We start from the raw sequence: 27,568 nt of genomic DNA on the forward strand, positions 1-27,568 counted from the left end.
AAAGGGCCACAGACTCAGTGCAGGACATCACCAAGGCTGAAAAGAGTAAGACACAAGATAAAGCAAATCAGGAAGTATCCATAGGATGTCATTGAGCTTGGTTTTAAAATATCTGAAAATTGTGGGAGGAAAACTGAGGGAGAGAAAGGCATTCCAGTTTTGAGAGTTGGTGGGAAGGAATGAGCTAGAGTGAAAAATTGTGCTGCGAGTCTCAATTTCAACACGTGTAGAAAAGTGAAGATACATGGATATGTGCTTCATAATTTATAAAGATTATAATTTTTATTAATATTTTGTAAGCAAGTTGCATTGGTGATACCATCACTGCAATCGTGGAATAAGTTAACTGGATTCTATTGTATTTTAACAATACGTTGATTCTGGATGAAATTGAGTTTTTTCACTCCTTTCAAAACAAAAGGGATGTATGTACACATATCACAAAGTTACCAGGGGAACGTGTGAAGGCTGTGCTGTAATCCGGGTTGTGCATTTGTCCTTTTGTTCTGCAGTTTCCCTACAGCACAGTGATTATCCATTGAGTATAATGGATACTAATTGGAGCCTTTCACATTCATATTTTTATGTAGATGAGCTCCACAAGGAACTGTGTAGTGCATATTCACGAAGCAGGGAATGGATGTGGGGGTGGGACGGATGTGTTACTTGGTGCAGTTCATCAATATTATTCTATTTTTCTTTTTAGACGATTGAACACCCTTAATAAGTGTGCTGTGATGAAACTAGAAATCAGCCCACAGAGAAAAAGAGTAAGTTCAACCTTATATGGAGCTCTTTCTGAAGAACTGTTGATGACACATTAGATCGTCCAAGTATGTTTAGATTTCCATTATGACCCCTTAAGACGTGAGTCACAGCAGTCACTATGTAAAGCTAACAGAGTTCCTGTTTATCAAGAAATTATTTAAGGTGCCAATAGAAGGCACAGTGACATAATCTATTAATGGTTTGGTGCCCTGACAAGAGTTCATTAATTTTCAAATGTGGCTGTATTGTTTGGGTGTGGCATTGTTCAGGCTTTTCCCCACAGGTCAGTAAGTCAAAGGGCATGGCCCTGTGGACAAATATCAAACACCTCGCCACAGCATTGGTAGGGTACTGGGTTGGAAGTAGTCACTAGCCCACTCACCTCGGGCATGAATTGGGGAGCCTAAAGAAAGGGAACAATATAATTAATAAAAGCACAATAAAATTAGAGAAGTTGCGAGTACATAGCAGAGTCTGAATAAGTGTATTACTGATTCCAGAGCAGAGTTCCAGTGAACGTAATCACCAATGTTAGAAAGACTACTGTAAAAATAATCCCAATCTAAATACTGTCATTTATTTTTGGAAAAGTGTATTTATTAGGATTTAGCTAGTGTTTTAGGGAATACTACATTCCCCTTTGTAGTTCTTATCATTCGGGCTGTAGACCACAGTTGTAGCTCCCAAATTTCATGTCAGGTTTCATGGACCAAAGTGGCATTTCCCAAAAACATGTACCAAGATTGCATTGTTGGAAATGACTGCCCTCTGATCAGCTCTTCAAAAGCAGTGAGTGCCTCTGCAAATTGTCTTGTAATGCTTTGCAACAGCAGCAACTTGCATTTATATAGCACCTTTAACATAGTAAAACATCCCAGGCACTTCACCGAAGTATTATAAACAAAATTTGGCATTGGAAAATTTCACATAAGGAGTTATTTGGGCACATAACCAAAAACCTGATCAAAGAGGTAGGTTTTAAGGAGCTTCTTAAAGGAGGAAGAAGAGGTGGAGAGATTTAGGGAGAGAATTCCAGAGCCTAAGGTGAAGCAGCTAAAGGCACGTCCGGCAATGGTGGAACAATTAAAATTGAGGATGCACAAGAGGCCTGAATTGGAGGAGCACCTCAGAGGGTTGTCGAGGTGGAGGTTGATAGAGGTAGGAAGGGGCAAGGTCATGGAGGGATTTAAAAACAAGGATGAGAATTTTAAAATTGAGGTGTTGCTTATCCGGTAGCTCAGTGAACACAGGGAAGATGATTGAATGGGACTTGGTGCAAGTTAGGATATGAGCAGCAGAGTTTTGGATGACCTCAAATTTATGGAGAGTGGAAGATCGGAATCTGGGATAAAGTCTACCATTTTGAACATTTAATTTGAGTTGCTGCTTTTGTCAATCTATGACTTTGACTACATACTAATGAAGCTGGTGCTCAGTGGGCCAAAGATCCTTGTTGACCTGAAAAGGGGTGAATGCAAGTGATTACTTGCTCATTCCTTTTGGTGCCGCCCTGCCTCAAATAGGAATGTATGTCAGCCTGTTAGGACCATGCTTGAAAGTTCTTACCCTTCTGTCTTTCTCTTGTCAGATTATGGTATTTAGTCAGTTGCAAGCTACTGTGATTTAAGATTGGGGTAGATAAAAGATCACATAGGTATTTGCTTTTGTAAATATAGTTTTGTAAAACAAGTGTACTACATAGTGTAATCTCAAATACCATCTTGCTTTAGTACATACGGATTCTGAGATCAAAGCTCTATCTCAGTTTAAGGTCCTCATTACTTGTTACGCAATGTAAACATCAATAAAGGATGGTTTTGAAAAAAAGAATGTGTAGCTTATTGCGGTTCTGTTTGCTGGACGTGACATTATTCAAATACCTTGTAGCATGTGTCTTTTAAAAAAAACCTTCAGTGTGCATTTAAAACTTTACTGGAGAAATGCGTGCACATTGTTGTGCTTCTAAGTGTCTTGCAATTAGCAGCTTTGAAATATTCCTGAATTTAATATCAAACCATAACTTTTTTTAGCAGAATAAATAAATCAAGAAATAGATAAGATTGTCAAACATAGTCTATAATTATATAAACAATGGCAATTTAAAAAAGACAATTAAATCAATGTTACAAAACATAATGATTTATATATCTGCAGATTAATAAGTATTTTGGTTCTTGGGGTAAAATGCATCCATTTTTACTCAGAAACTGTAATTTAGACATTATTCTGGTGATAATAGTACATGGATGCTTGACAAATTCATATTTGTTTTCTGTCCACTATTGTAACAGAAGAATTCATTCACTCATTTTAAGAGGAATGTCCTACAAATGAATTAAGCATTTATCTTTTAGCCCTAAACAATATTTGGAAAGAGTTTTTTTTTTCCTCTTTTCTCATCAACTTTCTTCTCACTTCTCCATTCCTGAAGGCATTGATTTTTTTGGGGTTTGGTTCCAAAGGCACAGATTGCCCTCCACTCCCTTGCTGAAGTGGCCATTATTCACGTCTGAGCTTTGGCTGTGAGTGACACGAACATAAAGTTGTAGAAAACTGGGGCTCCCCAATTTAGTCTGAAGCATCAGCCTCAGTCTCTTGACAAGAAACTTGTAATCACTAGAAGTTAGAAAGACAGTTGATATTAAACTACTTTAACACCTCAAGCAAAATATATATTTAATTAGAAGACACTTAATGCCAGTAAGTAGCAATACAATTTATAGAAGCCTGGCTTCATAATCATTGGTGCTTGATGTCTGAGCATGGTAATTAGGCATGGTGTTAAATTACAGAGCACTGAGACAGATCTGAAACTCCCCAGGTTGGCTTTACAGTGTCATCTGTAACAGGCGACAGGGAAGGACCCTGGGGCACTAACTGTGGAGATTTAATGGCCATGTGTCGCCATCTCATTAGTCACAGTTGGGAGATACAGAAGTCCGGAGACAAGCACTGTAATAGTCAAAATTAGATCAGGCTTTGAGGTACGTATGTAATTACCATTAAGGGCATTATAAAACAAGCTAAAATATATTATACAAAACAAGCTAGCTGTTAGAACGAGTTTGGGTATTTTGTGAAACTTCATCCCATACTTTGTTCTCTTACTGGCATTTATTAGTGCTAGGGAATGAAAAATACTTTCTCTCTGAGCTGGGGAGTGTGGCTCATGACAAATACACTGTTAAAATGTTGGCTATCTATGGCACAAACAGCATCAACTCTGAGAAACACAACCCCAGTACCAGGCACAGGTACAAACTGAAATTCAGTGGAAATCTGAAATAAAAAGAGAATTCTGCAAATGCATTGCTGGTTAGAATCTCAAAAATAAGTTAGCAATTTTATATAGGAACTTTTCATCAAAACCAGTTACTAGGGGCTGAATTTTTCTTTAGCGACAGGGGTCCCGGTGACGGGCCGGAAGGCAGGGGGCGACCCCACCTTGGCCCTCGATTGGATCCCCGGGGAAATTCAACAGCAGGCAGGCAATTAACTGCCCACCATTAGGGAGGCTGTCATTTAAGAAACAAGATCCCATCCCCAAAAGCAGCCGGTCAATCAGAGGCCCGGCACAACGAAGATGGAAGAGATCCTGGGACCAAGGTTGGGGGTTGGGGGGGGGGGGGGGGGTCAGTCAGGAAGGCCCCATTGAGGGAGTGGGGGTTAGTGTTGCTGAGGGCGGGAGGGGGTTCTTGTGCTGGGCAGCCATCACCGCTGAGGGCGCCTTCCATGGGCCATGGATTGCCCCCAGAGGAGGTGCTCACACCCTCAATCTCACTAGGAGACCACCAGGTCTCATCTGGCATTGTCTCCACATGGCAGCAGGCCCCTCTAACATTGACTAAATGCCAGCAGAGGCAGGAGGCAGCTCTTAAGTGGCCCTTAATGGTCCACTTATGTGGCTTAATTGGCCTCCCAGCAGACTTCCCATCCGCCCCAGCGTCCACCGCGGACAGAATGGCATGGGGACAGGGCAACGTCAGGCATGCCACCTGACCACCTCACGCCATTTTGTGTGCGCCAACCCCTGCCCCTCACTTCCCAGACCGTCTCCAAGGGGCAGATAAAATTCAGACCTAGATGTTGAATTTATCTCCACAGTTCTCTAGGGACAGGAATTTTCTCGGACAGCTGTAACTTCTTCGTGAAGTAAACCAGGTTTCCACTGAAGTTACAGTGACAAACCAAGGATATTCCCAGTTTAGGTGTCCGAAAATAATACTTAAAATAAGGTGTAGTGGTAAGAAGTATAAGCGATTCACTCTATTTTGTTTCTTCAGCAAGAGGAAGTATTTGTCACTATTCACTAAATTGGCTTTAATTTGTTTGCCTAACAATAAGGCTGAATATTAAAGGCATGATTTGAAGTTTATCTCAGCACTTGTGTGCATTAGGTATCTGCTGCAAACTCTCCCTAATAGCTTACGTTTCCTTTCAGAGTGAAGATTCAGATGAAGATGAGCCTTGTGCTATCAGTGGGAGATGGACCTTCCAGCGGGACAGCAAACGATGGTCACGGTTAGAGGAATTTGATGTTTTTTTGCCAGCAGAGGTTACAAATGCCATCTCTGCTGATGAAGCTTTGCTAAAGAACGCAGTGAGTCATGAGAGTGTGCTGACTGATCTAAGTGAACGGCAAGAAGTTGTGTCAATTCACAGTGCTAGCAGCACAGAGAGTAATGGGGCAAACTTGCAAAAGGACATAGAAACCAAAAGGACAAATTCTGAGATCAGCATGATTTCCTCGGGGAACTCTGTTACAAACATTGAATCATTCAGTAGCCTCCCTTCACCAAAGGACCTCTCCAGTTTTACCTTCAGTGTGAAAACTGAAAGGAACACAAAATCCAAGGCCAAGAGCTTCTTGAAGAGGATGGAAAGCCTGCGCATCAAAAGTTCTCACAGCAAAAAGAAACTCCCTTCAAAAAATAACCTCGTCATCAGTGGACCCGTACTCCAGGAAGGCATTGATGAAGAAAAATTGAAACGCCTGAACTGCATTGAGATAACTGCACTCAATGGCAACCATATTAATGCATCCACGTTACGAAACCAAAGTGTTTCTTATTCTACGCAAACAAGTAGCAGCAGCAGTCAGTCAGAGACGAGTAGCGCAGTCAGCACACCCAGCCCTATCACCAGAACTCGCAGCCATAGCACTTGCAATAAGCGAAGTGGAATGTATTTAGAAGGCTTTGACCCTTTCAGTCAGTCAATGCTGAATGACACCAGGGAGCAGAATTTAAAGAATGTGAAGGGTATGGAAGAGGACATCTTCTTCTATATACCAGAAGATCACAAGCCAGGCACCTTTCCTAAAGCACTTTCTAATGGCAACTCTTCCCCCTCAGACAGCACTTCTGTAAACTGGCGAAATGGAAGTTTTCATGGACACAGACACCGTAGCTTGACCAGGGAGAGTAGTGCAGACAGCTCAAAGGAGTCTAGTTTTGGACGGAGACGAAACTCGTGCAGCTCTTCAGGCAGCCGCCTTAGTATCTATGACAATGTTCCAGGATCCCACCTTTACTCCAGCACTGGTGATCTGGCAGATCTCGGGAATGAGGAGGACATTTTCCCAGAACTGGATGACATTCTGCATCATGTCAATGGACTGCAAAGAATTGTAAACCAGTGGTCAGAAAAGCTGTCTGATGAGGGAGACTCAGATTCAGCAATGGATTCTGTTTCTCCCTGCCCATCTTCCCCCAAACAAATACACCTGGATATTGAAAATGGCAGGGCCTCACCTAGTGATGCTGACAGCACTGGGAACTCCATCAATGAGACAGAGGATCAATCAGTAATCCGAGAAAGGAGGGACTCGGGTGTTGGTGCATCACTAACAAGAACTAACAGGTCAGTAAAATCACTTGTACTTGCAGTTTCACAGGTAGTAAGTTACATTGTACGATATAAACTCACTTAGCTTTGGAGCATGCATGGACAAATAACAGCTTTCCTTTTGGCAAAGAAATAAAACAAAGTAAACCTGCTTCTTTTGTGCTATTTCTTAGAATATGTCCAGGTACCTCAACACTAAGGAACAAGCCTTACACCTTTTCACAATTGCTAAATCCTTTAGTTAGCCAAATATTGAATAGTCCTTTCACAGTAAATATTTGTATCTTTAATAGAAAAGCTGAAAATTATTATTTTTTTTTTAATTTATAATTTTAGTGGTAATCTGCCACATCTGTTAAACCCAATCAGTAAAACCCAGTTTTCTATAAGTAGAGGGAACTCTTGCTTCCAGCCTTTCCCACCAATGATGCTGAAGCACATTAAACCAAAGATCATTCCACCCATTCACCCTTAAGTATCATATTCCTCCCAGCCCTATCATCATCTCAGATACTTCTGCCAGTCAGTCCCTACTGCTTATAAATGAACTTTCATTCATATCGCTACCATTTCCAGCCTTCACTTCTGTGTATCCCTCTTTTGCTGGCTTGGAATTCCCTGACCCCTGGAATCTTGCACTGCTGACCTTTTTTTTAATTCATTCTTGACATCACTGGCAAAGCTGGCATTTATTGCCCATCCTGAGTTTCCATGAAAACTTTGTAGCAGTTTGATGCAACTGAGAGACTTGCTTGGACACTTCAGAGGGCAGTTAAGAATCAACCAAGTTCTTGTGGGACAGATAAACCAAATTAAGGACTGAAGGTTTCTTACCCAAAAGGACACTAGTGAGCCAGTTTTTTTTTACAGTAGCTTCATGATAACATTTTTACTGATATTTCCAGACTATTTTCTAATGTTCTAATGTTCTAATTATGGATGAAAATGGAATAGTGTAGGTCAGATGGTTTCACAGGTCGGCGCAACATCGAGGGCCGAAGGGCCAGTACTGCGCTGTAATGTTCTAATTTTAACCAAATTCAAATTCTCAAACTGCCATTGTGAGATATGAAGTCATTTTCTCTGGGTTACTAGTCTAGTAACATAATCACTACACTAATGCACTCATTCACTCATTTCTCTATGTTGCATGCTAGGTTGGACTTCAGCCTTATATACTTGCAGTTTTATCTCCTTGCTTAGCAGCAACAAGAATAATGTTCTGTAATGGTTAGGACTGGGCAGACATATGGCAGATATTAGCAGTGGGAATGTTGACAAAGGCAAGGTGATGAGACTTGAGAAGAGTGAATATATATGATGGACAGTACTGGACTACAAGGACACAACATGACAGGAGGAGCTTGAGGTGCTGATGCATAGATAATTGAAACCTTCAGCATGGAATCTCCATAGCAGTAAAGAAATAAAACAAGATCAGAAGAGGAACAGTTTAGTTTTAACTTCACAGACGCTGGTGAATATTTGGAACAAACAATGGAGGCAGATACATTCAAAAGGGTGCTGGATAGTTTTTTTTGGAAAACAGCAATTGAGGATTATAAGACTTTTGTGTATTGTTGGTATTTTTAACTTTGGAACTGACCAAATTATCTTTTCTGGTGCTATCCATTCCTTTATCTCCTCATTGTATAGCTCAGTGTACCGACCATATATTACCGCATAAACTGAAAAAGGAATTTTAATTCTGGGTCCAGAATTCACTATGGCTAAAATGATTAAGTAGTAGCAGAGAATTTTAAGGCCATATTAAAAATATAGCCAAATTACATTTTATGGGTTTAGTCTCAGAGCACTACCACTTCTAAGAAATCTGAAGTAATCGACTCTGCTTTTCACAATGTCTAGAACAATGAACAGATTTTGTAGCTGTTATAATACAACAAGAATATTTGGCTTAAAGTTTCATGTATTGTGTCAGTAATCCTCCTAATCCTCTTTGAGTAATTACATAAATGGGACCTACCTGCTAGAATACAAGCCAAAAGTAACCAGACTATTGATTTAATTATTATTGTTATTTAATTAAACAGGCGACAGAGATTACGATGGGGCAGTTTCCAGATCTCTCATAGGCCAAGTTTAAATTCAGCCTCTCTGCAAATCAACAGCCAATCTGTAGCACAGATGAATCTACTGCAGAAATTCTCACTGCTAAAGCTTACTGCCCTGATGGAGAAATATTCACCCTCTAACAAGCATGGATTTAACTGGTAGGTGCCAGAGTATAGCAAAAAGAAAAGAAATTAGTAATGTATGTGGACCCTAGGTGATAATCCATTGTCATATAATGTTATCCAAATTGTGAACTGTACAGTATCTTTGGAATGTATGCATCATCAATCGGTGGCATCTTGTCTTACATGTGAAAGAAACATAGGGGCAGATGGAAGGGCCTTGGGCCTGTAGCAAATATCTCCCACAAATATTTCCTGATCCTATTTGTTAAAAAAAAGGTAAATATATAGCACTTTATTGTTTGCAAACACTGGTCTAATATGTAACAGACCAATGTTAAAATATCAAATTCCTTCCCACAGTAAACCAGTTGTATCTGCTGCACTCTGAGGTCAAGCCTAATTTTATGGAATCATTATGTTTAGTGATCAGGATCAAAAGAGGTTGCAGGATCATGTTGTCATGTTCTCGCTATCCTCAATATCTGTTGAGACTTGACGGATGTCTGCTTGGTTATCATACTCACTGTTAAGACCTCAGGGTAAGTTTTTGCAGTGGTTCTCCTGCTCTGTTGCTAAAACTTCAGCAGAAGAGCCACAGAAATCCTGGGAAAATTGCATAAACAACAGGTTATTTTTCTGATCTTTCAGCAGCTCTTCCACTGAAGTTGCAGTAAAATAGTGGGAGTACTTCTGCATAAATTTAGTCCCAATATCTTTTGTACTTAGATTGTTTACATGTGAAAACCCAGATTAATACTGGGGATTATTGTTCAGTCTCTTCCCTTGGAGAATAGTGTGAATTAGTGGATGTATTCATAGGCTGATTAATAGTCTTCCAGGCTGCAATGTCAATGCTTCATCTATTCATTCCATAGGCACATCTGTGAATAAAAAGTGGAGGGAGGGGGCAGAATATTGCAGGCAAAACTAGGGTTCAGAACAGGGAAATAGCCATACTAAAAAAAATTGGGGACCTGGCTGCCCTCAATTCCACTTGTTTGCTGTCCTCCCCACCCGCTTCAGTATTGTGCACTACCCCTTTAAAAATAGGTGGTTTCAGCAATTTGATTGCAGTGAATTACTTGGCCAGTTCTCCATGAACCATAATAACAAATGGTCACCTTGTTTCCAATTTCTTTAGAAATAATGGTGTATTTTTTCACAACATTCAACAATACTCTCGTTGTCTAGCCTATTCTAAGAAATATTTATGACTTCCAAGTATGGTGCCATCCTTCTTCCTCTAACAGTAGGACTTTGTATATCTAACAGAAAGATGCCCAGTGTGTTTCTTTTTTAGCCTACATGTGATTCAATGCTGCAAGTTAAACACAGCAATGTGTCCTCAGTTCATGGGGTATTTTTGTATATTTGCCATTTAAAGAAATAAGTGAACTGCACAAGCTGTGGATGTTTGCTTCTTTTCAGCAGTGTTACTTGTCAAACGGTGTATCCCACTGGCAATTTCTGAACTTTCACATCTGTCTCACACTGTGGTAAATGACAGTGGACACTCTAGCTGCCTTAACGTTTAATGGAACTGAGCTCTGGTTAGACAAAACCCACATTGTCAGCTTAGCTGTTCAATCTAGGGTTACAAGAAGTGCCATCATTGAGTGCAGTGGAATATTAGGTTTCATTTTGCCTTGGATAAAAATCAACCAGAGCTCACTTTTGCTTTTTGCCCAGAGCTCAATGTTATCATTGATAGAAGAACATGTCAGTAGTGTGGCCAACAGGCCCTAGTCCTTGTTTGATGTTTCAGATTTTTTGAAAATCAGTATCAGATTGGATTACAGACAATTAGAGAATCAAAGCGGATATTGGCACTTCATAGAGGATGCCAAAAAGAATATGATCCTGGCAATGGTATAATGAAAGGAAGGCATGCCAGGCCATTTCAAATAGTAAATGAAAAATTACAATTAACTCTTGGTCTGCTGATAAATTAGGGGAAATTCCTGTCTCCCTGGATCAACTCATGTTTATTTGCAGTTTATGCACTATGATGATGAAATAAACCTTGATATTATAGTAATAAAGCTACTCAAACATCAGGGACAGTTTTATTAATCTACTATATTAACCCTAAACTACACAATGGGATAGATTTTAAGTACTGGCAGGGCATGCAGACAGGCAGTTGTGAATTATACACCCTGCAGTTTTCCATTTCACTGACTTCAGTGCTACTGCCCGTTCTCAGCCCCCACTAAAAGCTAAACGCTGCCTAAACTTTGCATCAAAATAAGAACATTTAAGTAATTTATCTATTTTATTTAGAGATACAGCACTAAAACAGGCCCTTCGGCCCACCGAGTCTGTGCCGACCATCAACCACCCATTTATACTAATCCTACATTAATCCCGTATTCCTACCACATCCCCACAATTCCCCTACCACCTACCTATACTAGGGACAATTTACAATGGCCAATTTACCTATCCACCTGCAAGTCTTTGGCTGTGGGAGGAAAACGGAGCACCCAGTGAAAACCCACGTAGTCACAGGGAGAACTTGCAAACTCCGCACAGGCAGTACCCAGAACTGAACCTGGACAGCACCAGTCTCAGTTGTGATTGCTCACATAATTAAATGACCTGTCAACATTCTAGGCTGGATTTTATAAGCTCGATGCCAAGCTTCAAAAATGGCGCACGTCGTGGGGCTGCCGTGATATTCAGCACAGCGTCTCATTTAAAAGACTGGGCGGACCGCCCTCCCCGATGACGTGGAGGGGGTGGGCTGTCCATCCCCGGCAATGACGTCATGTGCCATTGCGCAGGTGCCGACGCCATTTTTAAAGGGCTTCAAGCCCTACATCTCAATTTACTTATTTAAAGGAATAGTGCTTTAAAATATATTTTTAAAAATTAAATAAATGTTTCTAGCCCCTCTCCCATCCCCTCACTAATAGCCAAATAATTAATTCCTTTCCCTCTCCCCGCCTCTAAAATACCGACTTTGTGCACCTGACCTTCCCCCCCCCCCCTCAACAAAGTTCATAAACCATGCAGTTTACCCCCTCCCACCATCCCCTACACCAATCGGATGAGTATGACCCCAATCCCCCCCTCCTGCACTGAAATACATACCTGCTCCCCCCTCCCCATCAGTGTCCCACATCGGATCCCTGAATGGGTATCCAAAGGCGCAGGAGTGCCGGCCACCGGCAGCAATATCGCACTGGAGCGGACAATTTAATTAATTAATGCGGTGGTGGTGCCGCCACGAGGCCTTGCCGCTGCCAGCAATATCGGGCCGGGCCTTGCCAGCAACGAGGCCCATGGCGGGCCTCTCCCGGAGGCATATTCCACCTGGACAACTCCCGACATTGGGAAGGGCTGTTAAATTCAGCCCCCTGTGTCAAGGCTCTCCGATGAATAATATTCACTAATGTGAGATTTCAGGGTGTATCTAGTACTTATGAAACCATAACCTAGTAAAGAGTCTGCTTTTTAAAGTGAGGAAGGGAGAAAACAGGCAAGGCCAAAAATATGTGTTGACACTGCTCTTCAGGTGTCCACTTCACTGTGGTGATGTACCTTGTCTTCACTGAACCTCCTCCAGCTGGCAGCACAGCTACAAATCAGAACTCGTGGAATCGTAGGCCAAGCATGCATTTTTCATTAGACTGCCAAGGTCAACATCTAATGGTCAAAAATCCTTTTCTGCACACTTTCTGCCTTCCTCCTCTTAGGGTCATCTTATACTTCCCTAGGTGACCATTTGAGCCTAGACATCAGCAGGCTATTGCTTGAATAAATAAAACTCTATTCCCCATCAGTCAAGCTCCATTCCAAGTGTATGCGAGATGCACTGATATTCATACTGGTCCATGTTTACTGTTTTCCAGGGCCGTGCCCAAGTTTATGAAGAGGCTCAAGGTTCCAGACTACAAGGACCGGAACGTTTTTGGTGTCCCTTTGCTGGTGAATGTCCAGCGCTCAGGGCACCCTCTCCCTCAGAGCATTCAGCAGGCCATGCGTTACCTTCGTAACCAGTGTCTTGACCAGGTCAGAGTCTTACTGCACAGATTGTGAAAAGCGGACACAATGACATTTAATCAGAATTCTTGTGTGCTCACTAATCTTTTGAAACATTGTTCTTAATGTTGATAAAAGTGGATTACTTTATGTATTTTTACAACTATATATAGTAAAAGATTAACATGTGGTAGTTATCGTTTCATTTAATCAGAGGGAATTTTTTTGTTGCGATCTGCAAGCTACACTTAAGTCTGACCAAAAGGCCTTACCGATAGATTGCACATCTCTTTTTTTGGCGTCGCTGTTGACCGTCTTCACAAAAAACTTTTAAGAATACTTTTAACGTTTTTAATGAACAGGTTGGATTATTCCGGAAGTCTGGAGTCAAGTCCCGAATCCAAGCCTTGCGGCAGATGAATGAAACTTGTATGGACAACGTAAACTATGAAGGCCAGTCTGCATTTGATGTAGCAGACATGCTGAAACAGTATTTCAGAGATCTGCCAGAGCCGCTAATGACCAGCAAACTCTCAGAAACATTTCTTCAGATCTACCAGTGTAAGTAATTACTGAAGAGAAAATTTTGCAGCCAGGCAGAAGTTTCCAGTTCTAAATATGCTGGATTGTCTTTGATTAGTGGCTCAAAGCACATTTTAAACCAGGAGATATTAACATTAGAGGGACACTGGCTCTGTAAACCAATGGCTATTCTTGTGGACTGCTGCCTGACCTTTACAAGGCCTTCGATACAAAGGGCCTGGGGGCCGGGTCATAGTTCAACAGCATGTTGTATAGTTTCCCCCACCTCTATCTGAGAGCCTGGACCTCTGAAAAGTAATTTGTTTTTGTATATTATGCTTTTATGTCATTTTCCCTTTTAGCAAGAGGGTCACGGGAGAAACTGGAAGATGTTTCCATGTTGAGGACACAAATCCCCTACCCTCCATGGTCTAGGATTCTTTGGTAGAAGGCGTCCCAGATGCAACTCCAGCCTGCCAAAGGCATTTAAATCATGGGCCCTCCAACTGACTATGCAAACGTTGCCCAGCTCCAGCGGAAGTCTGGGGCCACTGTCTTTGGGAATAGGTGTTTTCTTTGGGGAAGTGGAAGGCCATGTTTCATTTCCAACAGTCATTTCCTGAGCAAGTGATGAAATGATACATTTGAACATAATTTTTTTTTTAATCATGTTTTGCAATTGTAAACTACCAAATAAAATTTATTTTGGTGTTTCTGAAATTCATAGAAGTGGCAAAGGTTTAATAATGCCACATCATCATTTGGCAAGTTCTGTCTCACAGGTCTATGACCATGAGACTGGTTTCTCAGTGTTGAGGGCACTGTGATTTTGTAAACAATTTATGAGCGTAAAGGTTTTAGAGGTCACTCCAAATGTCTCCACAAACTCATTTCTTGAAATTCCTGTGTAAATATTCTGAGGGTGTTCTAATTTGAACATTTTGAAGATTTTTTATATTTTGCAATAATGTATATTTTGAAAATGTATTTGCCCTCAGTATCAGGATTTGCCTGCAACAGTTTGCATGTATTTTCAGCTCAGCTCACCGCGCAAGGAAAACAAAGTAACCCTACATGGGCGCATCAATCATTATGTGTTTCAGCACCCTTGGTCTCCTAATTAAAACATAAACTAACCATGCATTTAAGAACCAAAGAGGAACTTGCTTCATTCTGTTTGGGATAAATTAATGTGAGTTGAATTTCTGTCAAGATTATTCTGTGCTCTGTGGTAGCAGCGTACTGTGGCTTCCCATTCTGCACAAAATAAAAGCATCACATTAAAAACACAGGGTGAAAAAAGGCCCAAGGAATGTGATAACTCTTGAAAATGGACTCAAATTGTAGAAATACTTCTTATTTTCTTCTCTAATGTTCTCTCCTTTCCTGAAATCAACAGCAGTAAAGTAGTTGACTTTTTTCCTCCAATCTCTGTTCTGAAAGATTGAATGCCAGTTGTATCACCCATAGTGGACTGTTGGCCTGGCTGAGATCAGCTAATTTAGAATGGCCCAGAAATTGAATGTTTTTCTACCTTAAAAGCCTATTTATTCATAAAAATCTGTAAAACAAATACATTGCAAAACAGTTCAAAACAGCACCAGGTTGACATTCCAAAAAGTGCAAAGGAAATCAGTTTTCTTCAATACAGGAGTGAGTTGCCACATGACCCTTCCATTCCATTTTACATGCTGTGTACATTTTACATCAAACCCATATTTGGTGTATACAGCCCAAGGGGTTTCCCATGGGTCCAGCCCCTCAGTTCACTATGGCGGGAGGACCTTACACAGTGGTCTTTCTCCATTGAGACTTTTCAGCGGCTGCCCCAAGCTTTAGTGCGTCCCACAGCACATAGTCCTGGGCTTTGGAATGTGCCAGTCTGCAACACTTGGTCATGGACAACTCTTTGCGCTGGAAGACCAGCAGGTTTCGGGCCAACCAAAGAGTGTCTTTTACCGAATTGATGGCCCTCCAGCAGCAGTTGATGTTTGTCTCGATGTGCATCCCTGGGAACAGCCCGTAGAGCTCAGACTCCTGTGTTACAGAGCTGCTTGGGATGAACCTTGACGAAAACCACTGCATCTCTTTCCACACCTGCTTTGCAAAGACACATTCTAGAAGGAGGTGGGCAACCTGTTAAAGGTACTATCTATATTCAAGTTGTTATTGCTAAAGCCGAAGCTTCCTACTCTCTATGATTCAGTTCCCAACCAGGCATTTACCATCTTAAACTGAAAGTGGTTTGGTTGCAGCTTGAGAAGAATGCATCAGTTTCCATTTTTGTTTTCATTTCTCTCACCAGCCCTCCTTTTGGAGTCTGTGAGTGACACTTCTCAGTTAGTAGCTTCGGACACCTTTGTGCTCGTGCCGACTAGTAAATGTGCACTGAAAGCTCTCATTGTATCTCAAAATAATTCATTGTACGTGAAGCCCTTTGAGATATTCCAATAAGGTGCTTTATAAAATGCAAGTTTTTCTTCCTTTAAACATTCAGGCATCTTCAATTTTTTTCTTTCAAGTTTGAAAAGTAAATGTTGTTTTACACAAAAAAATGCTGTGTTGCAGATGTCCCAAAGGATCAACGTCTCCAAGCAATCCAAGCTGGCATCATGCTACTGCCTGATGAGAATCGCGAGGCTCTGCAGACTCTCCTCTATTTCCTTAGTGATGTTGCAGCTGTCGTAGAAGAAAACCAGATGACACCTACAAACCTCGCAGTGTGCCTGGCCCCTTCGCTGTTCCACCTCAATACTCTCAAGAGAGAAAACTCTTCTCCCAGGTACTGATTGTTTTCTGGGGATTTTATTTCTGTTTATAGATTAGCAGGTTTTCTGGACACAAGGATAGGAAAACAATAACACACGTCCACATAATTATACATGGAGATCTGTTGCATAAAGATACATACACAAGGATACCAGTTACACACATCGGGATAGATCTTGACTTTGTGCAATGGTGTAAAATGGGTGACTTCAATGAAAATGAAAATCATGAGAGATAAAACTGGCTGGCAAGACCAGTAATAAACACACCCACACATTTACATAGGGAGAATGGTAATACACAAACAGATGCACAGGGGGACCAGTGAAACGCATCCACATATACAGGGGCAGATCAGTAATGATTGCAGGAGAATTGCAGGAGTTCTCCCACTTGACACCATAACTTCAGCAGAAGAGTTGTCGAGAACTCAGAAAGCAGCATAAATGTGAGAAATTCACTGCTTAGTTTTTCAATTCTACCATCAAGATAAGGGAGAAAATTCCATTATGTAAACACCACGAAGCAGCTGTCAGACTCCTAAACTAAAAGAGCGCCAGTATGAAAGTGCCTTTTTTATGCTGCCCTTCATAATTATTTGTTTTGTTGATCTATTGTGTAAAATTATCATCTATCAATGGGTAAATCTGATAAGGGCCTGTTCCGATATAACAGTTTAAGCACTGTTGCCACGCTGCACCACTGCCTCAAAGACCTTCATTAAAATAAAACTTGACCTTGCTGTGCAGTCCACTAACAAATTTAAATTAAAGACAATTCCCAATGCAGGACGGCTCCTAATGCAGAGACAAATTGCTGTCAGGTTATTAGAGTGAAAGAATGTTTACTCCTGTGCAAATAACGTGTGCCATAAATCGTGTGCCCTTACCATTGATCCTTGTGCAAGTTTACAGGGTTTGCTGTTGTTTAATGATCCTCTTGTCCAGCTCAACAAATATCTATGCTGGCACCTAGATGTCTGTACTGTTGTTTATTGGTCATTACATATTAATGAGGTCCTTGTCCCTTTTTAATCTAGAGTGATACAGAGGAAACAAAGTTTGGGCAAACCCGACCAGAAGGATCTGAATGAAAACTTAGCTGCTACCCAAGGTCTGGCCCACATGATCGCCGAGTGCAAGAAGCTTTTCAAGGTGTGCTTTGTTTGTGATTGTTCGTTTTTATTTCATATCCAGCAAAACTTAGGCAAGTGTTTGCAAACACAGCATGTTAAATTTTGCTCTTCACTGTGCCTGAATCTCTAGGCACAGCAAAGAGGAGATGCAGGCAATGACCGTTGAGTCTGGCCTCTCCTATCTATGCTGCCTGGGGGTTTTCCATAATGCAATGGACTGGAGGGGGCGGGGCGGGTGGGGGGGTGGCGGTGGGGAGCAGTAGGTGCATTCTCAGTGTAACCATGCATTATGTGACAGGATGCTGCTACCTCATATCACCATGGCTTTCCCAAACTGAGAGGTACTCCCAAAAGCTGGCATGGAGTTGCAGGGATCCAGGAACATCCCAAAGATTTCCAGAAATAATAGGACTTTTAAATATTTTAACCGTGCCCAGCTCCCATGGTACTCCAACAGCAGTCTTAAAGTCCCATGCCAGTGGCCAGGAACACAGATACAGGCCTCCTTGTTCCCTGATGCCGTACAAGGCCACACTAATCTCTCCGAAACTTACTTTAGACTGCGATAAATATTTTTAAGGTAAGAGCGTATACAGGAATTAACAAAAATTGTACAGAGATTCCTGAGTAAATATTTCATCTAGAATTGTTCAATATACATCTCCAAATCTACCTAAATGTATTATTTTGAATTTATTAAGAAGAAAAAAAAGCTTGCATTTATATTGTATCCAGTATAGTGTACAGGATGTCCCAAAGCTCTTCACAGATAATGAATTTGTCGCTGCTGTAATTTACACAATCCAGTCACCAATTTGTTCACAGCAAGGTTCCACAAATAAGAATGAGATGAATGACCAAATAATCTGTTTTGGTGTTGGTTATGAGATAAATGTTGGCCAGGGCACCAGAAAACTCCCCTAACTACCCTTCTCTTTAAATAGTGGTGAATGATCTTTTACATCCACCTGAGGGCAGACAGGACCTCAGTTTAACATCTCACCTGACAAACAACACCTCTGACAGTGCAGCACTCCTTTGTACAGTTTTGGTCTCCTTACTTAAGAAAGGATATAATTGCATTAGAAGCAGTTCAGAGAAGGTTCACTTGACTGATTCCTGGGATGAAGGAATTATTTTATGAGGAAAGGTTGAACAGGTTGGGCCTGTATCCATTGGAGTTCAGAAGAATGAGAGATGATCTATTGAAACAAAAAGGATCCTGAGGGAACTTTACAGGGTAGATAATGGAAGTATGTTTCGACTTGTGGAAGAGACTAGAACTAGGGGACACAGTTTAAAAATAAGAGTCCCCCATTTAAGATGGAGATTAGGAGAATTTTTTTTTTCTCTTAGAGGGTTGTTAGTCTGTGGAATTCTCTTCCCCAGAAAGCAGTGGACGCAGGGTCATTGAATATTTTTAAGGCTGAGTTAGATAGATTCTTGATTCACCAGGGAGTCAAATGTTATAGTGAGTAAACAGGAAAGTAGAGTTGAGGCCACAAACCAGATCAAAATGGCAGAGCAGGCTCAAGGGGCTGAATGGCCTATTCCTGCTCCTAATTTCTTATGTTCATATGTTCAGTACTGCACTAAAGTCACAACCTGGATTATGTGCTCAAGGCCCTGAATTGTGGCTTAAACTTTCAACCTTCTGACTCAAGGCTAGGGTGCTACCGCTGGGTCAAGGCTAACACTAAGTTAATAGTGTAAATGCACACTGGAAGGAAATAGGAGTAATATGCCTGTTGTACATAGGAAAGCTGCTTTTATTTGGTGATCCTTAAATTGGATTTCAGGAGCTGACTCGCTGTTGAATCCACCCCCCTTTTCCTAACAGCAGATTTGGGGACCCAGTTTTTGATGTCTTCTAATTTGAGTCTGCTACCAGGAGAAGGGAGCCAGATTAATCAGTGTGAACACTGGGAGCCAACTCATAAATACTGATAGTCCAGAACCAAACTAAACAGTGATAACAAAGCAGCTATATTTGTTGACAGTATAATAAGTGTTGCCATATTTTTATTCCTTAGATTCCAGAGGAAATGATGAGCCATTGCCGTAACTCCTACATGGAACAGGATTTGCAGCCAGTCAGTTTGGAGGAGCTGGGCAAAACCAGCAAGGGTGAATCCTCTGACTTCTGGGCTCATCTGCAAAACTACATCGATACTCTGCTGAAGGAGGCCAAAGACAAGTTTAAAGGCTGGGTCAATTGTTCAACATCAGAGTCAGCAGAGCTGGCCTACAAAAAGGTACTTACTGCTGTTTAAAGGGAAATGCAGCAATAGGCTGCAATAGCAATAGACCTTTGAAGCATGAACTATGTGTGCAAGTACGGTGTGTGTGTCAGAGCTTTGTTTACAAAGAAAAGGTGGATGGATAGTGAAAATCATTTCAAAGATGGAGAGTGCTGGCAATATAAATGCACATATAGGGCAGTATTTTATGCTCTCCACCATGGCGAGTTTGGAGGTGGAGAGGACATTTAATTGGGCGGGATGGTGGCAGGTGAGGACCCCGCCACCTTCCCAACTCCAGAAGGTTAAGTCCGACCCCCTTACACCCACTTCTCCGTGACCCCCACCCCGCAAAACCCCTCCAGCCATTACTTACCTCTGGCCTGGATCGCTCCGCCATCCTGGGCCTGTAGCATTCCAGTAGCAGCCATCTCCTCTCTGGGATGCTGCCAAGCAAAAGAGCTGACAGCCTCTGATTGGCCAACAGCTCTCAGCAGGCGGACCTCATGCCTCTGTGTCCTGATCCTGGGAAAGGCCTGCTGGTGGCATCTCAAGTCCCTAATTCGCTCATCATTCGGTGGGCCTTCCCCAAAGGAGACAATGCAGGTCTCTCACTGGCTCTCCAGCTGATACCAAGACCCCTATCACCTCCATAAAATTCCCCCCTTGAGGAGCATTAGTCATTTTCATCTTGGAATGGAAGATGGCTTTCCACAGGGAACTGTCCTGATGGTTATGCCAGGATTGCACTTGTAGCCTTTCAATACTGACCCTCCCTGGAGTTTGCGGAGTCAATGGGTCCAATTTTAATCCATAAAATCCATCCACTTGCACAGAATTAAAATCAGACCCAATAAGAGGACACCTTATTTGCATAGAACAGGCGTGTTTGACACATGCCAGCAGAGATTTAGTCTTCTACTGAATTTTAAAGTGCAGTTTCTTTTGACCAGGTTTGTGATGGACCACCTCTGAAACTATGGAAGGCTTGCATTGAGGTTCCTGTTGCACCGGAGGATGTTCTCTGGCGGATACTACGGGACCGTCATCTCTGGGATGATGACCTTCTTAGTTCAAAGGTCATTGAAAGTTTGAATAGCCAAACGGATATCTATCATTATGTGCAAAGCAGCATGGCCCCACACCCAACCAGAGATTATGTGCTCATAAGGTAAACATTTTTAAACTTTAAGTATCATCTGTGGGTAAAAAAAAAGATTTAGTTTAGCCAGCAATGCCTTGCACTGACCGATTGCAAAAGCCCATACATAGCAGGAAGATGCCACATTTGAAGCCTGATATGTAAGAGTTCACTGGTCCCAGCTCAGTGGCAGGAGGTGTATGACAATTGAACTCTTCTTTCTCTGGGCTAGGGAATAGGAAGACAATCGGCCATTAGGCGAAGGAGAATATTAGAATCAGCTACGACATCCACACATGAAGGCTGGGATTTATTCTGGGCAAAGGGGGTCTCGATCACCAGCAAAAGCGCCAGTGAGAGCCCTATGTCATCTCCTCTCGAGAAGGCCTGCCAGATCAAGTGCCAATTAGGCACTAAAGTGGACAGCGGAGGGCCTTCCTGGGATCAGGGAGCCGGCGGCAGATGTCCAGACTGCTGAGAGCTGCCGGCCAATCAGAGGCCGGCAGCTCTTTAACTGAGCAATTCCACCATGGAGGCGGTGGCTGCTGCCGGCAGTGGGCCCACCAGTAGCCGTGAATCGCCACGGGACAAGGCCACAGGTAAGTCAGGGTGGGAAGGGTTTTGTGGGATGGGTGTCACGGAGGAGGAAGGTGTAGGGGGGCTGGCTGCAAGGCCGGGTGTGTGGCTCTCAGGCAGACCCACCCCCTCACTTCCCGATGCCGGGACCCTCGGTCAGGCACCAAGTGCCTTTTAACAAGGAACCTCCCCACTCCCAGAGCCAGCAAGCAACCCACGCAGGTTTGCTTGACATGCTGCCCATGCAGCGACAGGCCCACCCGCTGCTGGGCTAATTCTAGTGGCAGTGGGATGAGGCCCTTAATTGGGGATTAATTGAATGTGCAGGGTTACGGGGAGAAGGTGGGGGAATGGCACTAGGGAAATTGCTCATTCAGAGAGTAGGTGTAGACACAATGGGCTGAATGGCCTCCTTCTGTGCTGTAATAATTCAGTGATTCTATGAAGGGCCTCAATTGACAGTGGGGCAGGAAGGCTGTTCACAAGCCCCTTCACGGACATAATTTGGGCGGAGGCAGGAAGGTGGCGGGACCCCCCCCCCCTCCCCCACTATGCCACCATGCCACCCCATTATATGCTCTGCCTGCCTCCAAAGCCAATGCGGGGGAGAACATAAAACTCCCCCCAAGGAATGGGTATTTGTGTGGATTACTGGTGAGCTGCTGTGCTGCAGTATAAGTCTGTTCTTTCAGGAGAGAAGAGAAAATTGGAAAATCATTTGTCAAAATAATATATCTATAGTGTATAGAAATGCAGTTTTCTTGAATATTTGATTTTTTGGTTATGATCTACATTTTAAACATGTTTTATGTTTTTTTCAGGACTTGGAGGACAAACTTGCCCAAGGGGAGCTGTGCGTTGGTGGCCACCTCAGTGGAGCATAATGGGACGCCTGTGGTTGGAGGAGTCCGAGCTAATGCTCTTACCTCACGATATCTAATAGAACCCTGCGGGTCGGGAAAATCCAAGCTCACGTACTTGTGCAGGGTAGACACAAGGTATTGACAGGGGTCTTTTTCTGTATTAATTAGTAATATGGAGGTATATTTTCGACCATTGCTGTATGAACTCTTTAGGCGATCATACTAAATCTCTCTGTGCACTTTCTTTAACACAGTTTTTGAAACAGATTTCCTCCGACATTAAAAAGCAACTAGGAATTTAATGTTAGCTAGCTAAACATTCATACAGGTGCCACACTGGTTGGAAAAGATGCCCCTATATGAATTCAAAAATGTTATGGCACACTGTGCAAAATTTAAATGATTTACATGCTTAAATGTCCCAAATTTATTTGATCGTACAGATCTAAGCGCATTAAGCATTTTTACAAGAACAATTTTCAATAAGCCCAATATGATTTAAGTAGAAGAAGAATCTATTCAAAGGACCCAGAGGACTATGCATATTGCTTATGGTGACATCAAGAGAAGCAAAAAATTCCAAGGGTGACTGACAGTAATAATAATGTATTAACTCAACCAAGTAAACCCTGTTGCAAAGCTGCATTGCTGGCCTATCCCGGCAAACTCAACTCACCCAGAGCCAGCACAAATCTGCACCTCGTAGCATTCAGCTGTGTGCTTATATTTGTCAGCAGTAGTGGTGCGTCTGCAACAGGGAAAGGGGGAATCGCTATTGAGCTGGACGTCCATTAAGGCATTAGTGCAACCTCATTTACATAATGACTCTGCCATCAGAGTCTGGACTGCCTTAAGTTACAAAGATAAGGCCCTGGAACAGTTTTCTGACTTCTACTGTAGAGTTTTGCCAGCACAATGTAATTTTTTAAATCAAACATGACAGTTAGATTTTTAAATCAGTGTAGCAAATTCTACGTAACATTTCCTATCCTTTTTTTCAGGGGACGGATGCCAGAATGGTACAATAAAGTGTTTGGACACTTGTGTGCAGCAGAACTTGGTAGAATACGAGAATCTTTTAATATTCCCGGCTCTGACAGCCAAGAAACCAAGCATTAGGAGACTACATCCAATGAGCTAGTATGTTAACTCTGAAGCACAGGGCTTCAAAGAACAACCATGTATACTTGTAAGGAAACTGTGGTGGACCCAAATTAACACATTTATAATGGAGTCCTGCACATTCAGACCTTTTGAATGAATTATTTTATTTTTAATAGAATTCTTAATTATGATTGTAGCGATATACTTTTAAAAAGCTGCTTAATTCATACATGAGGGCTGTTATATAGGCCTTTACTGGAATAGTTGGATGGGACGATTGGTCCTTTGAAAACGTGAAGTGCAAAAGTGTATTGCACTTGCTTGTTTCGGGGCCACATTTGCTTCTATGAAGCATCAAGCATTTTTTGTAATATAATTCATGTCTATGTAAAAGAATATCCTGGTGTGTTCATGTGATTTGCTATTTTTTATATTTCATTCTATATCTTCATAGTTTATGAACCGTTGTTATATTTTCCAGAGTTGTGCATTTCTATTGTGCTTGCTTGGTTCAATTAGCCATTTACATGGTGCATCTGGAGGAGTGTGTGGCTGAGAGTATGTTTCTGAGGAACTGAAATGTGAGAGATTGGGTAAGGGACGGTGTCTGGTACACTGCTTGCTCAGAAGGCACTGGCATGGCAGAATGATGTCCGTCAATCAATAAGTGTCCAGTACAGTAAACCTGTTGCTCTAGTATTTAAGTGAAAGGCAATGGAGATCACTTTAGGGCCACTTTTTACCTACCAGAACTTGTTTTTTTCCTCATGGCGGATTCTAACAGATTACTGCCGATGTCAGTTCTGTCTACCAACAACACAGTCCATTTTCTACCGCCAGGGATAAGGAGAGGGTTTGGCTGGAACAATGTAACAACTTTGATGATCCCTCAAAATGTTGCTTGAAAACACAGCTGGATTTTAGCTATATCTTAAAAGTAGAAGGGCTTTTTCTTGGATGAACAATACCCATATCCTTTGTATTTCCCACTAGGTGAGGGCCTTATGTGGTCCTGAAAGCTTATAGGGCAAAAATACATTTAATGGTATTTAATGCTACAGAACATTAATATATACAACCATACTGTGCTACAATTTTAACAATCAGTATGGAGTTTGTTCTATCCAAGGCAGGGCACAACATTGCAAAAAATCTTTAAAAGCAATAACAGAAACTGTTGCAAAACAGAAATTTCTGGGCCTATGTGAAGAAAGTTATAGGGGACCTGGTGCTGCTGATTTTTAATAAATCATACTTGTTATATATTCTGGCAATGTCAGCCTTTTTTTTGTGTTGGCATGCTGCTTGCACGTGTCATACTACAATAGTTTTAAAGTCAGATGCAGCCCTTCTTTATTCTGTATCTCCCTCTGAAGCAGAAAATTGTGTCAAGTTGGGTGTTTTACCATCTATGTTCCAATAGATCAGCTTTTGCTGAAAAACTGCTTGACTCTGAAAATCACAAGAATTCATAGCTAAAGTCCTGAAATGCATCTGTCCCCATCTAGAGCTGACCCCATTAAAGTTCATGGGTTCAGGGGAGATTCTTGAGATCCTCATAGTGGACATCCGTGCCTTTAGTGGCATATCTAGGGCACCTGCAATTGGCATCAGGCCATAGGTGGGGAGTGCCAGATTCTCCCTGGAAATATGTTATTGGTGGCCCTCATTGGGAGGGAACCATTTTATAAAAGGGTGAGGTAACATAGTGGTTATTGTACTGAACCAGCAATCCTGAGAGTTCAGATCCCACCAAGGCAAGTTGTGGAAATTTAATTTAATAAATCTAGTAATACTCAGGCTAGCACAAGGAGCAAAATGACCATGAAAGCTACCGATTGTCTAAAAACCCACTTGGTCCACTAAATGGCCTTTAGGGAAGTGAACTTGCCACCTGTACCCAGTCTGGCCTACATGCGCCTCCAGTCTGACATTACAGGCTGGATTTTATCCAACCCTTGGAGACGGGTTGGGAGGCAGGGGAGGTGTGCGGTGGCCTCAGGCGGCATGCCTGATGTTACCCTGCCCCCATGCCATTTTGATCACAGTGGGCACCTTGGCAGATGGGAAGTCCACTGGGAGGCCAATAAAGCCACTTAAGTGGCCCATTAAAATTAAGGGCTGCCACAACACTCTGCTGGTATTTAGCCAAAATCGGAGGGGGCCGCCACCACATGAAGATACCTGGTGACCTCCTAGTGAGCTCGGGGATGGGGTCCCTCCACTAAGAGCAATCTGAGGCCCCCCTGGCAAGACCCCGCCCCCCCCCTCACCCACAACCCGACTTCACCAACCAACCCACCACCCGCCTGACTGGCCCCAGCGTCCCCGACCCCACTCTCCTATATCCTGAAGCCTCCTCCAGTGGTGCTACTCCAGGCCTCCTGCAGTACTGGCTGTGTTCACCGCTCCTGGTGCACTGCTGAGCTGCCGACCCTCTGATTGGCTGGCAGTTCTTAGAGGTGGGATTTTGTCCCTTAAAGGGACAGTGTCCACAATGGCAGGCAGTTAATTGCCTGCCCACTGTTGAATTCAGCTGGGGGTCCGATAGAGGGCCGAGACGGGATCGCCCCTCCCCAACCCCCACCCCCGCCTTCTGGAACCCCGTTGCTGATTTCAAATCCTGAAATCCTGCCCTGCATGTTTCACTCAAATGGCCAACAAACAATCCCTATTCAAGAATTCAATCACCACCATCTCAACACAATTGGGATTGGCAATAACCTTGCCATCATTTCCCATGTCCTGAGAGGAAATAGATTTAACAATTACTGAAAACTGTCTGCCAAATCTTTTGCAGTCCAGGCTAAGAGTCTGGTCTGGATTCCCAGATGGGCCCCACAACCACCACTACTTAAGCCAGTATGCCTATTAACTACATAGCAGATCCCAAAGAAGGCTAGGGGCACAGGAGCTCCATTGTTCAGAATCCCCATTTACAATGATGATCAGGTAAGGGGAAAGAAGAGGCTCCACTCCCACAATGTCCTCTCAGAAATTTAGGCTTTTGGAGGAACCTCACATTCTTGCTAACGTTACAGTGGGAAGTCTGCCAGAATGGCTCTGATTTTCAGGGCTCCTGTATTAATTAGGCATATTAATATTTTTCTATATTCATCACACTTGTGGATGTAAGATCAGTGAGGTATGGTATGGATGCTGTCTTTTTTGTACTTTCAAAATGATGGCATTACACATACATCTTGTCCACTTCAAAACTGTTCCTGAGCATGTAGCTACGGTGTAAATGACACGACAGTAGGGGCTGAGTTACGGCTATATCGCACATGTGTGACAGACCTCTAAATAACACACTCAAGATTTTTAACATGTGGTTTATTGGATCTAAAGAACTTCTCTTGGTAGAATAAAACATTCCTCAATTCCCATCTAGTATTTACTGTTCATGGTATAAGATAATATTTGTAGGAGTATGCAACCTAAGATCCCGAACTCTGTTTGAAATAATTCTGACATGTTAAAAATCACTTTAAGGTCTTTTTTTTTTGCTTCTGTTTTGTTTTTCATCTTCATTTGACTATCATGGGATTTTGTTAACAATCACCAGGATGCTAGTTGCCGAGTGGTCCTCTCACAGAAGGTGGTCTTACATACAGGTTTTACTGTAACATTACTGTTTGTTTGAGGCTTTAAATGGAATGTAGTTGATACAAAACTGCGATTGAGAATTCAATTACCCTTTTTAATATGTGGGTGCTGGAGCCCTTAATGAGCAGAAATTAAAAGAAGGATTTATCTAATATTGTTTAAAATATTTACCATTCAGTGTTATGTGAAGAGCTTTTAGTGAAATTTGTGGCAATGAGATCAATTTTATCAGTAATTATTTCAGTGTTATCCCTTCACTTTAAAATGCTAGCTTATCTTTCTGTGAGTTCATTACAAGAATTTAATTGGTATTTGTAGAATTTGAGGTCACTGTATATACCATTGTATTGTAAACGCGTATACATGTCTGCCAAATAGGGATAACGCATGTTATTAATTATTTAAATATTCACATATTTATACCTCAATTATACTTTTTTGTACCTTTTTTTAAATTGTAAATATTTTACTCTCTAAATGCTAAGACGTAAAGAACCAAGAAAGTGTTTATATCTTTGTATGTCTGTACAGTTATAACCGACAAGTGCACTATTAAATGTGTTAAAAGAGAATAATCATTCTGTGCTTCTGGACATTGTTCTTTGCATGCTACAACAGGAGTATCCAAACCACAAACCATGGCCACATCCTGGCAATTTAGGCAACTCTGTTCAATTACATCTTGGTAGTTGTTGGTCCGTCCTGTTTGAACTTTGTTGGGCTGGAGATTTGGAAAGGACTTACTGCCACTTTAATGGATAAATCCTAAATCAGAAAAACAAGATCTGATTGTGTCAATAGTTTAA

General features: G+C 42.1%; 1 protein-coding gene across 5 annotated transcripts in view; it reads left to right on the forward strand.

Annotated features, from left to right (window-relative positions):
• The window catches only part of dlc1 (DLC1 Rho GTPase activating protein), a 527,354-nt gene extending 500,017 nt beyond the window's left edge, over positions 1-27,337 (forward strand). For all 5 annotated transcript variants that reach the window (XM_068034855.1, XM_068034845.1, XM_068034837.1 and 2 more), the window contains 11 exons: positions 707-770; positions 5,210-6,630; positions 8,670-8,849; positions 12,674-12,833; positions 13,166-13,364; positions 15,894-16,107; positions 17,134-17,248; positions 19,263-19,484; positions 20,423-20,640; positions 22,008-22,184; positions 23,051-27,337. In XM_068034855.1, the coding sequence (XP_067890956.1) occupies positions 707-770; positions 5,210-6,630; positions 8,670-8,849; positions 12,674-12,833; positions 13,166-13,364; positions 15,894-16,107; positions 17,134-17,248; positions 19,263-19,484; positions 20,423-20,640; positions 22,008-22,184; positions 23,051-23,168 (3,088 nt within the window). In that variant the 3' untranslated portion in view covers positions 23,169-27,337. The remainder of the gene's footprint in view (positions 1-706; positions 771-5,209; positions 6,631-8,669; positions 8,850-12,673; positions 12,834-13,165; positions 13,365-15,893; positions 16,108-17,133; positions 17,249-19,262; positions 19,485-20,422; positions 20,641-22,007; positions 22,185-23,050) is intronic.
• The last annotated feature ends 231 nt before the right edge of the window (positions 27,338-27,568 follow it).

Source organism: Heterodontus francisci, chromosome 1 (assembly GCF_036365525.1).
Source record: "Heterodontus francisci isolate sHetFra1 chromosome 1, sHetFra1.hap1, whole genome shotgun sequence".
Lineage (NCBI taxonomy): Eukaryota > Metazoa > Chordata > Chondrichthyes > Heterodontiformes > Heterodontidae > Heterodontus > Heterodontus francisci.